The 12,248-nt window shown below is 35.4% G+C and overlaps 1 protein-coding gene across 2 annotated transcripts; it reads right to left on the bottom strand.

The window, feature by feature from the left end:
* Window positions 1-1,083: 1,083 nt before the first annotated feature.
* LOC103412051 (dynamin-related protein 3A-like) lies at window positions 1,084-11,900 on the bottom strand. 2 transcript variants are annotated; one of them, XR_011572353.1, is made up of 21 exons: window positions 11,295-11,848; window positions 10,413-10,695; window positions 10,302-10,330; window positions 10,088-10,189; window positions 9,742-9,810; window positions 9,593-9,652; window positions 9,342-9,455; window positions 8,931-8,979; window positions 8,665-8,774; window positions 7,759-7,851; window positions 7,494-7,586; window positions 7,267-7,404; window positions 5,657-5,770; window positions 5,455-5,550; window positions 4,288-4,342; window positions 3,940-4,091; window positions 3,676-3,822; window positions 3,107-3,159; window positions 2,893-2,992; window positions 1,443-1,798; window positions 1,084-1,289 (listed from the first exon to the last, which is right to left on the bottom strand). XR_011572353.1 is itself a non-coding variant. In XM_070807017.1 (20 exons), exons 1-20 carry the CDS (start codon window positions 11,673-11,675, stop codon window positions 1,523-1,525), a joined length of 2,514 nt encoding a protein of 837 aa, XP_070663118.1. In that variant the 5' UTR covers window positions 11,676-11,900; the 3' UTR covers window positions 1,084-1,522. The 2 variants fall into 2 exon arrangements, 1 of the variants encoding a protein (XP_070663118.1); XM_070807017.1 differs by having other exon boundaries at window positions 1,084-1,798; window positions 11,295-11,900.
* Window positions 11,901-12,248: the final 348 nt, after the last annotated feature.

Raw genomic sequence — 12,248 nt, 5'->3', positions numbered from 1 at the left:
AATGTGTGTGTTGTTATCCCTCCTACATTGTGCCTTTATTTATAGTAGTAAATGGAGAGAAGATATTCCTTCTCCTCCAAGTAATACAAGTTGTAATAGGAAAGGATAACTAGAATCAAATCTAATCTAGGATTTACACAATCATACTTATTCTAGGAATGTTTACAACAATATTAATTTTTTTATAGAAATAATAAAACAAAAAAACAAAATGGAAGAGGAATGAGGAAAGGGAATGAAAATATAAGGGAAGAGAATTCTATTCCTGAGTCATCAACCATATGTTTGACAGCTGTCTGTCTTTGCAGGTGGAATTATATTTGACAGCTTTATATTCCGATCTATCCTCTTACAATTTTATTTTATTTTTATATTTCTGCTCTCTTGTCTGAGATTTGAACATTACTGTCACAGTGGGAATCTATTATTTAACGAAGGACACACTTGTTTTTGTTTTATATAAAATTGTTTATTATTAATAAGGCCTACCAATTGAAATGTTTATTGTAACAATCATTTAGTCTTAATTTACCCCTGAAATTGATTTTGTCTTACTTTATTCCCTGACATTTTCAACTGTTTTGGACTCACTTCACTCTATTCCGTTAAACAACTGTTAAATTCAAAAGTATTTTAGACAAATTATTTTTATCTGTTTATTTCTAACCTACACACTAAACCAACTCAATTCCTTTATTGACAACTGTAATTAAAGACATTTGGACTTGCCCCGCCCTGCGCTGCCAATTTGTTGAACCCACCATGGCACGGCTTGTATTTAGAATATTTGGAGACGCCCCGACTTACAGGTCCTAGACCCGATATACAATTACGAAACAAATTGGCATCTAATATCACTAGCTTGCACCTTAACAAAAATAAATAAATAATAATAATAATAAATATAAATAAAAAAACCACACACAACTAAAGATGACGAAAATGAGTCGTAAAAGGATGGCTGTGATTACATTCCCATTGATCTTTGGATCCATGGCCAATAAAACATAAGAATTCTACTCTTACAACAAAGAAATAAAACATAAGAAAACTCTTTACCAAGAAAAAATACACATAAGAAAGTTAAAACAAATTTCCCCTCACTTGGATAATTAACAAATGGTTGTTGCGGTACGCATAATTTCGAAACAGAGATCAAATGGAAAAAAAAAAGAAAAACGAAAAATATAGATAACATAAATATGCATATCTGAGAGTGAGGAGTTGAGAGAACCATCTGACTCTGTCAAAAATAGGTAAGAGAGACAGGTCCCTGTTATTCTTGGGGCCTAGTTAAGAACAATAAAACAATACAATCATCAGCTTCCTATACTATCATGGTATCATATAAAATAAACGGGTCGAGAAATACGCAGACGTAAAGGCAATGCCGGGTACTAACTCCCCAACAATCTGCCTGCTGAAGGTGTACTTCCAATTACCTCCAGAATCGGATAGAGCAATCAAATGAATATAATACTTTGACACTGTTTTGAAAGACTTGCAGTGCTACTCGAACCGCTTATTGATCAACAGTTGGATATAGACCAGGCATGTACATGCGTCCACTTCCGTTTGAATCCGCATTAGAATAAAATGGCGAGTGAAGCTCCCCCGAGTGAGACGACTTTCTAGACTTCGTATTCTTAGGTGATGCTGTGTAGGAATCATGTGAACTACTTGTATTGTACATTGATGATGTTGGCAATCCATGGATCTTTGGCAACCCTGTTGGATCAGCACCCAAACTGTAACCTTTTTCAACTGTGTCGGCTTCCAAAGGCAGCTCATCCAATGTCTACAAACAAAGAAAAACTGTGAGTACCAGGTACTAAACTGAGCACTTCCCGCCATATGATCTAAAAGCGGTAATTTCTTTTTTCTTTTTTAAAAGAATCACATTTAAGTAATGACACAAAAGAGTTCATTGTCGACAAGTAATTCACCAAAAAGATACAAAATCCCAAACATTACTACCACAAATGCAACATATTAACCTCCAGTAGAACAAGAGCCAAACTGCCCAGCCATCTACCAAACATAGCGTTCCGATTTAGTAAAGTAGCACAGATTAGTGACCACATTTTTATAAATGTTTAGTTTTGAATTTAAAATATACTCAGCGACTACTTTTTGCAAAGCAGAAGTAGAAATCTAAAGGGGTGATTTGTTTGAGATCACTTGCTGCCATTATTCTTCAGTTTTCTGTTGAGGTCTATCCTGTGGAGGTACTCAAATTGGATCAGTGATCGATTTCTAGGTTTCGTCGTAAACCTAATTGGTTACTTCCAATTACGTAAATCAATAGTCCAAACCACACCCAAAGGTAGGCATTTCCCATTTTTATAGGAACTTATGTACAAGAAACAATGGTATCTCCAATTATAACCCCTCTGGGATGTAAAATATATCTATTCTCACCATCCCCATAATGTACGAGACAAATGTATGCATTTCAATTAGGGTCGTATTCTATAGTTATGATTCTACCATATATGTCCTTTTCATTCCGTTGAAAATCGACTTCAATCAACATTTTGCGTTTTTAAGGGGAGGTTGATGAGAAGTTTTAACAAGTATTGGCCTTAATTGAAGAGAAAATTTGTTTTCATTAACCTATATTAGAAAATGAAATGTCCATTAACCTATGTCAAAATATGAAATATTTGTTCAAGAAAATCAAAATTTCCTAAAATCCCATACTGCTTTGCCCAGATTGAAGTTCAATTTGCCATTGGCATTTAATTGGGATGATCTACACACACCAATGTACAGAATGCGCACAGATAATGCAGAGACTCTATTTCCACGGAGTTCCAGGTGGAGTTGTTTATAAGCAAAGAAAAAACTTAGAGCCCTTCAACCTCTGAAGCTCAATTAGGAAAAACATACCCGAAAAGCCTGTTGAAGAACTCGGAGGGTTTCCCGGGTGCGCTTTCTCTTCATTGCTACTTCATCTGGCTCCTGCAGCATCTCTTCAAATAGGTTCTCACTGTTTGACATCGTAAAAATCAAACCGACCAATCAACAGTCAATACAGGAAAGTAGTAAATGGCATAAAACATATACAGTGTCATTTAAAATTGGCAGATGCTTTTTCTGTTACCGGTAAAGCTTCTTAATGAAGACGTTGTGCAGCTCACGCTTCGTATGATTTACCTGAGTACATATTGATGATGAAAATAATAATTATAATCTATGAAATGCTCATAAATCAGTTTTAGATCACACGACTGATAATGAGTTTAATCATGCAATATCTTGGGAAAATATACATAAATTTATGGCTTAAAAAAAAACAATACTACATGTACTTTCATACAATAAAATAGTACAAGAATATATGCAAGGCGGATGAGCAAACAAATACATATATTATATATATGGTTAAAAAAAACTTTGTTTACTCACAAGACTCCCAAATTTTGTGGGTATAATATAATAAGGAAGCATTAGATTTAAGAGGTTGCAAGAAAATAGTTGAAGTTTCATCATTGTACAAATTTGACATCCCACGTTAAATGAAAATCAATTCTACCACTTGTACCTCATAGGTAATTGTATAACACAAAACTATAATATCATACCATTCCAGAATATGAAAAAGAAAACATTGGAAAAAAGACGCAAAATAAAAAGTAAATAGCTGGGCACATCCATGAAAGTTGATATTACCAGGAAGTGCATTATTGCTTTTGGTACAGAATCCTCTATATTTTTCCTAACAATGTCATAGTATGATCTTAATAGGAGTTTTGTGACTGCAATTTCAATTGTCTCCTGCTCTGAGTGGCTCTCTGTGGGCCTCAATACAGTTGGGGGCTGAAAGAAGGGTAAACAAGTTAGGAAAACACAGAAAAATAAAATAATGTCGGATATTTAGAAATGAATTACAATAAAGGCCCACAGGCAAAGTCAACATTGAAAATGACAAAATACCTCTCTTAAATGGATCATTGAGACTGCTTGTTCAATGTTGTGGATAGGTTCATTATATGACTTGTTTATTAAGCTTTCTTTAGCAGGTGTGCGGTTGTTATCATTCCCACCAAAAATTGAAGAAATCCCCCAACTTGAACCAGTTGCACCTCCTAAATAATTGCAAAAGATGACAAAATAAAATACATTGAATTCCATCATTTCATGTGAATTCCAACATGTCACGCATTGATACACTATCATCCCACCAAGAGGACAACACATATTATACAGATATTGTTGAATTCATCGTTTAGTGTCAACATGTTACCATAATCACCAAAAATATTAAAAATAAAATTGTGTTACCTAATATATTCCCAGAAGATGCAACTTTTTCATTGTCTGCCACAGGTCTTGCACCCTGTCAGTCATCCATACAAATCACAAATACAATTACAAGCTGAAATAGTGACCAGTGTTTTCAATGGTGAAGGTATAAGGCAAGGCGTTTGGTTCTTGCAAGGTGGTGGAAGCCTCGATATATCAATATGATAGTATAAAATAACCCCCTACAATTTTTATGACACTCCCACTAGAATAGGAAAGTAACCAAATCCTTTTAGAAACGGGAAACTTTAAATAAAACTAGGAACTAATAATAAAACCCGGCCCAAAAGTTTTAATCCAGTTCTAAAAGGAATTGGAATGTCTTCTTTCTCTTTTAACTCTTCCAGCAATGAACCATAAAAACTTCTTGTTGATGTCCTCATCACGAAAGTCAAAAGGACAAAACCAGTTCCTATATTCTGAAGTTATATTGAAAGCTTGAAACCAGAAAAACAAAGGGAAAGAAACAAAACACACCCTGACAACTATAAGTTTCATAATAAAACACTTCCTGAGATAAATTGGAGAAGAAAAAAAAACCTCAACTATCCACTTGTCATGTTCTAATTTATTATTAGTTGCGAAATTCAATTGTTTCCCTTCTCTCATGGGGTTTGAAGTGTTTTTCTCTAAAAGTGCAATCTTATCAAGGTCTTATATGTAAAAAACCCAAAATGGGTTATCAAGGACACTAGCACAAGCGGTACAAAACAGAAACTACCAGAATTTCTGCAGAGATAGGGATTATTTCCTAATTTACCTCCAAGATAGTTGGGTTTTATGGATTAAAGCTGAGAGCTGCTGTTAGTCAGTTTAGAGTTCAATCTTAGGGTTTCCAAGTGAACTGCTACGGAGAGGGAGAAAAGGATATTTTCGGTTGTTTTAACTTTCACTCTATCTGTTGGCACAGGTAAATTTAAAGGAATGACGCGTACGCCTCATGAAAAAGGCTTACAAATTTCAGGAGTTCACTTTTCAGAGGACTACCTGCCTGGCTAATGCCATTGAAAACACTGATTGTGATTAATGGTAGTAAATTTAGTGTCTCTCTACACATGTAACTGTGGTAACTATAGAAAAATTGCTTAGCAACTCAAGCTGAGTTGCCATATAATGAACCTCAGAAAAGGGACAACTTTCCCATACCTGGTCAGGCACAATTCCATTTACTGGTCTGGCAAGAATTGCTCTAGATTTCAAACTTCTTTCAGATGTTGGTGCCTTATCAGAATCTACACCATCCTAATTCACATAACAGAAATAAAAGACATTAAAGAATTTATAATATAAAAAAAAAAAAAGGGACCGACTGATTGCAGTGGAAAAATTATACAACTAATGCATATACCTTTTGCCTTGAAAGGGGCAGTGGTATCCGAGAGGATTTCACCTGTTGCAATGCAAGCTCCACAGCCTTACTCCCACCAACAAAATTTGTGTGTGAAGTATTGATGTAGTCCATCTGCAAAATTGAATTACAATAAGACCCAAATATGCTCGCAAAATTACATTAGGCGAAGAAAAAAACAATTACAGATGCTCTGAAAGGTTCTAAAGTTGCTATAGTCCAAAATCTGTATAAGCATGGGATCCTTATTGGGACCCAACATGCTCATTTCAAATTTTTTATGAGAAACTAAATTTTACCAAAGAGTTAAAAAATCCATACAAAACATAGTGGTAGAACTTGAAAAGCTACCCTCTTACAATGTAGTACAACTCGAACAGCTATCCTACAGAAGCTCCCCAATCTAATAAAATTACAGACAATGACAGATCCCTAGATGGTGGAGAAAGTGAAGCTTATAATGATTCCCAAAACCTGACCTTTTCCCAATAGTTCTATATGCCCAAGAAACTATTTCAGAACGCTAATTTACCCAACAAAACCGTGACCAGTAGTTTTTAATTCATGGAAAGGTTACTAAAAAGAACTCAAACAAGTTGGTCAATACCTCATTTGGAGGCTTTCAAACAACAATTTGACCCTCCATCCCTCAAGAACAGCTTATTTCCATCAATGTGAGCGTCTAAACCTTGTTAGGCCTTACTTAGATGTTTGACCTTGTGAGAATAATAGTGAGTCAGTGAGGGTTTGATGAAGATGTGGGTTGTAGGTATGTGTTTCAGTTTTTGGGTCTAGTGAAATTTCTTTTAAATGCTATGTCTGTAACGGTAATTTCATATCGGGTAAAATGGAAGATTCACATTTAAAATAAGTATTGGGTCCCAATACAATTCCACGTTACGAAAATGGCATCACTGAGCTGTTATGCAGTAGGGAATTTGTTGAATCCAGTTTAGACAAATGTAAATTATTACCAAAATCAAGTTATAAGTAAAAGCATTAATGCCAACCAATTCCATGACCGTATATGTTGATGCTTAACCCTTTCTCCAGATTTCTTAGAGCCAAAGTTACATTTAAAGTTCATTTTATAATGTTTTCATTTGGATGTAATGAGAGCCATTTAAGAGATGAATGATGACATGTGTAATCACCTCATAGGGTGATAATATTGAAGGCTAGGATTTGATCTTGATGTAAGTTAGAGAAGAATCTCTCCTCTCTCCTCTAACGGTAATATCACACAATATGTGTGAAAAAACAATCAATACAATCATCATCTTTCACATCACCATCGCTGCACATTCTCTGCAGTTCTACCCAGAAATTCAAATACATAATCCTTCATAAAAACTCAGAACCAATAGCCATAAACACTAACAGTATATGCACCAAATGACAATAATACAGCAGGCAGGGCCAGATACAGCAGAAAACATAAGGAAACTAAATACCAAAGCCCCAACATCATTTCCAACTTGGGCAGAACAGGGACATAGATTAAGCAATAGATGATACCAGCAAAGATAAGGCAGTAATTAAAAAATAAAAAATAAAAATTATGGTTCACAGAGGTCAATCATATGTGCAAAGTATCTTAACCACCATACCTCCATCTCAATAATATGCCCAATCATTGTCTCAGAGGGTTCAAGGCCTTCCCGCAGGAAGTTCCCTATGACTTCATCCATACGCTTTCTTAGAATAGGGAATCGCTGCAATTCACTTACTAGGCAGCGATGACTAATCTGAACAGATAACAATATTATTTGAAAACCGAATTAGGAATGAGTATAACCGAGAAAACAAATGAAAATACAAGTACCACTTTTTCTACCTTCATCAACTCGTCATATATGAACCTAGCGCACTGAAGGCTTGGATCTAACAAGCGAGCTATTTGCCTCCGGACAAGATTTTCAAAAGGTACCTATATGCATGAAAGTTAAGATTAACGGAGAGAGTCCAAGTAAAGAAAAGAAAAGACATAAAGAAAGAATGGACATGCTAATGTAAAATTAAACAATCTGCTCCTAAATCACAAGTAAACAAATTAAAAAATAAAATAAAAAAGCAGAAAGTGAGAAAGTAATAAAACCTACTTCTGGTACAAATAATGCAGATTTAGGACCGGTGGCATTTTGAATGGCAGTTCGAATGTCATCATCTGTAAGATCCTCACATGGATCCACCTCCTACAGACGAAACCAAATCATATCATTTAATGATGGCAAAGCTTATAAAGGTGACCCCTATGCCAACCATAAAACACCTTAGGAAGAGGGAAAGACTGAATAACAGTCATTTAGCTTTTAAACCTCATCATACCATACTTCTCTATAAGCAAGATCTGACACTTTTAAACTCTATAAAGTTGCACACAGAAATATACTTCAAAATGTGTTAAGGACAAAGGTCATATTTTTTTCATCACAAAGAAACTTAAATTGAAACATTTAACACTTGAGTTACCCTTTATACATGTAGAAAGACAGCCAAAAACGAAAAAAAGTAAAAAGGACAAACTTGCATTAATTTGAATTTTAAGCACCCATATATCCATATAACATCGGACTGTCACGACAGTGTCCACATTGAAAAAAACTGCATACGCTTTTAAAGATTTTAAAAGTTATCATTCCTACAAAAACAAATAAGAAAATTACTCCATTTAATTGGTGAAGTGAAAAATAGTATAATTTTTAAATTGCAATCTGTTGTGCTCTCAACCATCCAAATGGACCAATAACCTAAATTGGCATACAAATTAAAATATAGAACAGATTTCTTGAAAGTGATATTATTGAAACTGTAATTCAGTATGCTATCATTGTACTGAAGATGAAGGAAAATAAATCATGCTTAGGATAGAGCAAAACAATTGTATTTTAAGTAACATGCAAAATTAAAGCATAAACGTTATTTGTATGCTGCTCCACTAATTAAAGAATATCAGAGAGATTCGGCAATATAAGATCTCAACCAGATATGTAACACATAGTTCAAACCTCCAAACTCTTCACAAAGATATTTTGAAAAATATAGTGAATTCGCGCTCCACCAGAAAGCTCAGTTGTTGACATTTCTTCATTTTTTCCCTCAACCATTGTAGAAAATGCTGTTTTCAACAAGAAATTTCAGATACCATAGATCAGTTTACACATTCTACAAAATACAGATGCATACACAGGTAAAATATACAAACTAAACGACATGATCTATAGCATTTATTAGGAAAGACAAAAGGATAAATAGCACGTAAAACCATATTTACCTTCAGAGTACTTTGAAAGAATATTAAGAAGAAGCGCTCCCTGACCAGCCTATTGGCAACAAAAAATAAGAAAGGTAGTTATATAAACATAAAGGAATCATATTCAGGACAAAGACCACAAGAACTTAAAGTGGGGAATCTACGCATAGAATTCAAGTGTCAAAATAGTCAAGTTTACAACTCTTGTGGCATCACAACGGTCGTTGAAGTTGCATCACATTTATAACTGCCTATTATCACATCAATATATAGCACAGAAGATTGCATGACAGAGATTATAAGTTACAAACAAGTCCTGTATTGTGGTTAGGACAGAAACCCAATTACCTCAAGATATTACAGCATAAAACTCAATCATCCAATAATATAATCCATATAGATCACTATAGTTTTAACTAACAATAAGCGCACCTTTGATTCTGTGATTTCCCCATAACTGGCGTGCTCCTTGGCAACAGCCACTAGTGTAGAGCTTATGCGTGATTTAAGCCCCGGAAGTACTGCCTTAATATGTTGTACCAGAATCTGTAAATAATTATAAAGGTTAAGTTCATAATCTATCTGCATTAATATAGCAACCTTCATAAGGGAGGGCCCAAATTACAGTAGTATAACAGTTGCAAACACGAGACAACTTTATAAGAGTTCAAAAAATGTTATACCTGGTTCAACTTCTTTGCTAACTGAGGGACGCCACAGCGATCAGCTAGACCATTATATACCTATATCATCATATGAAAATTTTCTATTTAGAAGAGTTTCTAAATCCATGCCAACAGATAAATAATAATTCAAGGAAGAGTAAGCATACTGGGCGGCTGCGGAAAAATTTCTCCTCAGCCACAAGAGCATCCTTAATACTTCGGTTCATCATAATATCCTGTATGAAGTACAACGATAAACAGCCTTATTATAAACAATTCAAATTAATTTCCTAATCTGATAATCCATATTTGCATATACGCAAGAAAGCCAACATCAAATTAAAATAACTATTAGGTATGACTTTCAAAGGAACAAAAAGGGAGTAGTAAAAAAAAGTGTAAATCTTTGACAAGATCATGTTCCACAGCAATAAGGTATCATTTAAACTTACCACCATCATCTCACATACAGCAGAGAATAAACAATCTTTTATGAAGTTTAAGATAAAGTACCTCCTGACTACGATTCACAACACCTACATAACCAAGTCTCAGGGGAATCACTTTTCCAAGCAACAGATTACGGGCATCAGTACCTCTATCCATTATATCCAACTGAAGTCATTAAAACATGAGTCAAAACCATATCAGCACAAAATAAACATCTTGCAAATGTGTCAATGTATTAAACCTGTAAAAGAAATCTCGGTTAAAAAATAAATCTCACCTTTGTGATTACTCCTATGGTTCGAAGACCTGTCAATAGGAAATTGCACATACTACTACTAGTCAGATACAATTTAACCAGGAATACTAAATGCAGAAGAGCAGAAATTACCATCAGGATCTGCATTTCCCGCAATCTGAAGAGCATCTGAGTTTGCTAGGTCAGAATTTGCTGCTGTAACAGCAAGAATTAAACAACTTGGAATTTTGATATATGACATGATCATTGTCCGAATTCTTGCTTCGATATCAGAGGGTTGGTCACCAACAGGAACCTTCGTTATACCAGGTAGATCTACTAGAGTGATGTCAAGAACATTTGGTGAAAATATCTTCAAGCGTATCTGCTTGTCTGTGACACCTTTATTCACCCCTGCTTCTCTCTCTGTCACAGCCTACGTCAATAGAAATTTATTTAGAAGTGGAAGACCGCGTATGTAAATATATATATGTGTGTGTACATAACTTAATACATCAATTTCTATAAGAATACATAACGAAAACTAAATAATATAAATGAAAGTATAACTCAATTATTATCGCCACACTTGGGTGAGTAGAAGCAAATGAAAGAGAGTTCAAAAGAGAAGCAGAATCTTACTAAACAATTTTAGTTTCTCACCACCTTAATGTCAAAAGTAGGAAACATTGGAACGAAAAATTTGTTGGCAGAATGAAAGTAAGGGTTAGAGTCAGAAAAGGAAGCAAACTTTCTGGTAAATATTGTATTCAAAGGGGCTACATTTAAGTACAAAAATTCCATTTCTATGGTGGCATTTTAACACTGAACTGCTGAATAGTAAACGCTTAAAATACTGGCCCGGAAGTCGGGCTAAACCGATTATGCTCAGAAAATTGCACTCACTTTGCAACCCAATGAAGTCACTTCTTACAATATTCAAATTCAGATCATATTTGCATAACATGCCCTGCTTTCCTAGGAGCCAAACAACAAAAATTAAAATACCCAGACAAGTGATCCAAAATAAAGCACCTGAATTTCCCTCCGAATCTCAGAGAAATCGTAGAAGCGCTTCCCAGGGACGTGCAGGAACTCCCCATATTCCTCATCGGTGCCGTCAGCGTTGCGCTTAGTCTGCAAGAGCTGGAGTACGAGCGGGCGGCGCGTGCAAATTTCAGAACCACGCGGCAAGAAGTCACGGCCGACGAGGGCCTCGAGAACGCTGGACTTGCCGCTACTTTGGCTGCCAACGACGGCTACCTGAGGGAGTTCGATGGTGGATTGGGAACCGAGCTGCGCGAAGATGTCTTGGAGCTTGTTCACTATGGGGATCACAGAGTTGCCGAGGGGGGAAGCTGAGGGTGAAGGAGAAGAACCAGATTGGGGGGGTGCCACTGAGGGCTCGTCGGCCATGGTTGGATTGGATCTTGCAGGAAGGAACTGGAAGGTGACGCCCTAGGGTTTTGGAAATTTCTTGGAGAGAAAGACTAGAGAGAGAGAGAGAGAGAGAGAGTTTGATTTGATTATCGTGTGACTGGAGCCTTTGAGTTTTTAGCCGTTTAAGTCCGTTCTTTACGAGAAAGGGGTACGAGAGGAGGAGGATTAATTTACTTTTGGATCGACAACGTTCTACACACCAAAGGTACAGTTTCAAAAATCAAATTTTGTATCCAAGTTTTTTTTTTTTTTTTAAACGATATTATTTATATTAAATAATAATGTGATTTAAATTCGATTTTAACGAATTTTAAAACCTTTCACTTTAAGTGAGAGGCATGTATAAGTTTTAAAATGTACATGTTTATTTTATTTTATTTTTTAAAATAATGTATTAAAGCAAGAAACCTATTTTACAATCAGTTTCCCTAATATCAAAACATGCAAATTTTGAACATTCCTAAGAGCATCGGCAACAAATTTTGTCTCTCTAAAAGAATGGGACCATGGACCTCCCGGAAGTAATTAAGCATTCCAATGACATCCTCG

Source organism: Malus domestica, chromosome 10, assembly GCF_042453785.1.
Source record: "Malus domestica chromosome 10, GDT2T_hap1".
Taxonomy (NCBI): Eukaryota; Viridiplantae; Streptophyta; class Magnoliopsida; order Rosales; family Rosaceae; genus Malus; species Malus domestica.
Note: the sequence above shows the minus strand (reverse complement) of the source record. Positions and strands in the feature narration are given on the sequence as shown.

Coding starts and splice junctions, on each gene's coding strand:
- LOC103412051 (XM_070807017.1), bottom strand. CDS start 11,675: ATGGCCGACGAGCCCTCAGTGGCACCCCCCCAATCTGGTTCTTCTCCT. Junction 10,190..10,301: donor CCATAGGAGTAATCACAAAG/GTGAGATTTATT, acceptor TAATGACTTCAG/TTGGATATAATGGATAGAGG. Junction 9,456..9,592: donor TAGCAAAGAAGTTGAACCAG/GTATAACATTTT, acceptor AATTATTTACAG/ATTCTGGTACAACATATTAA.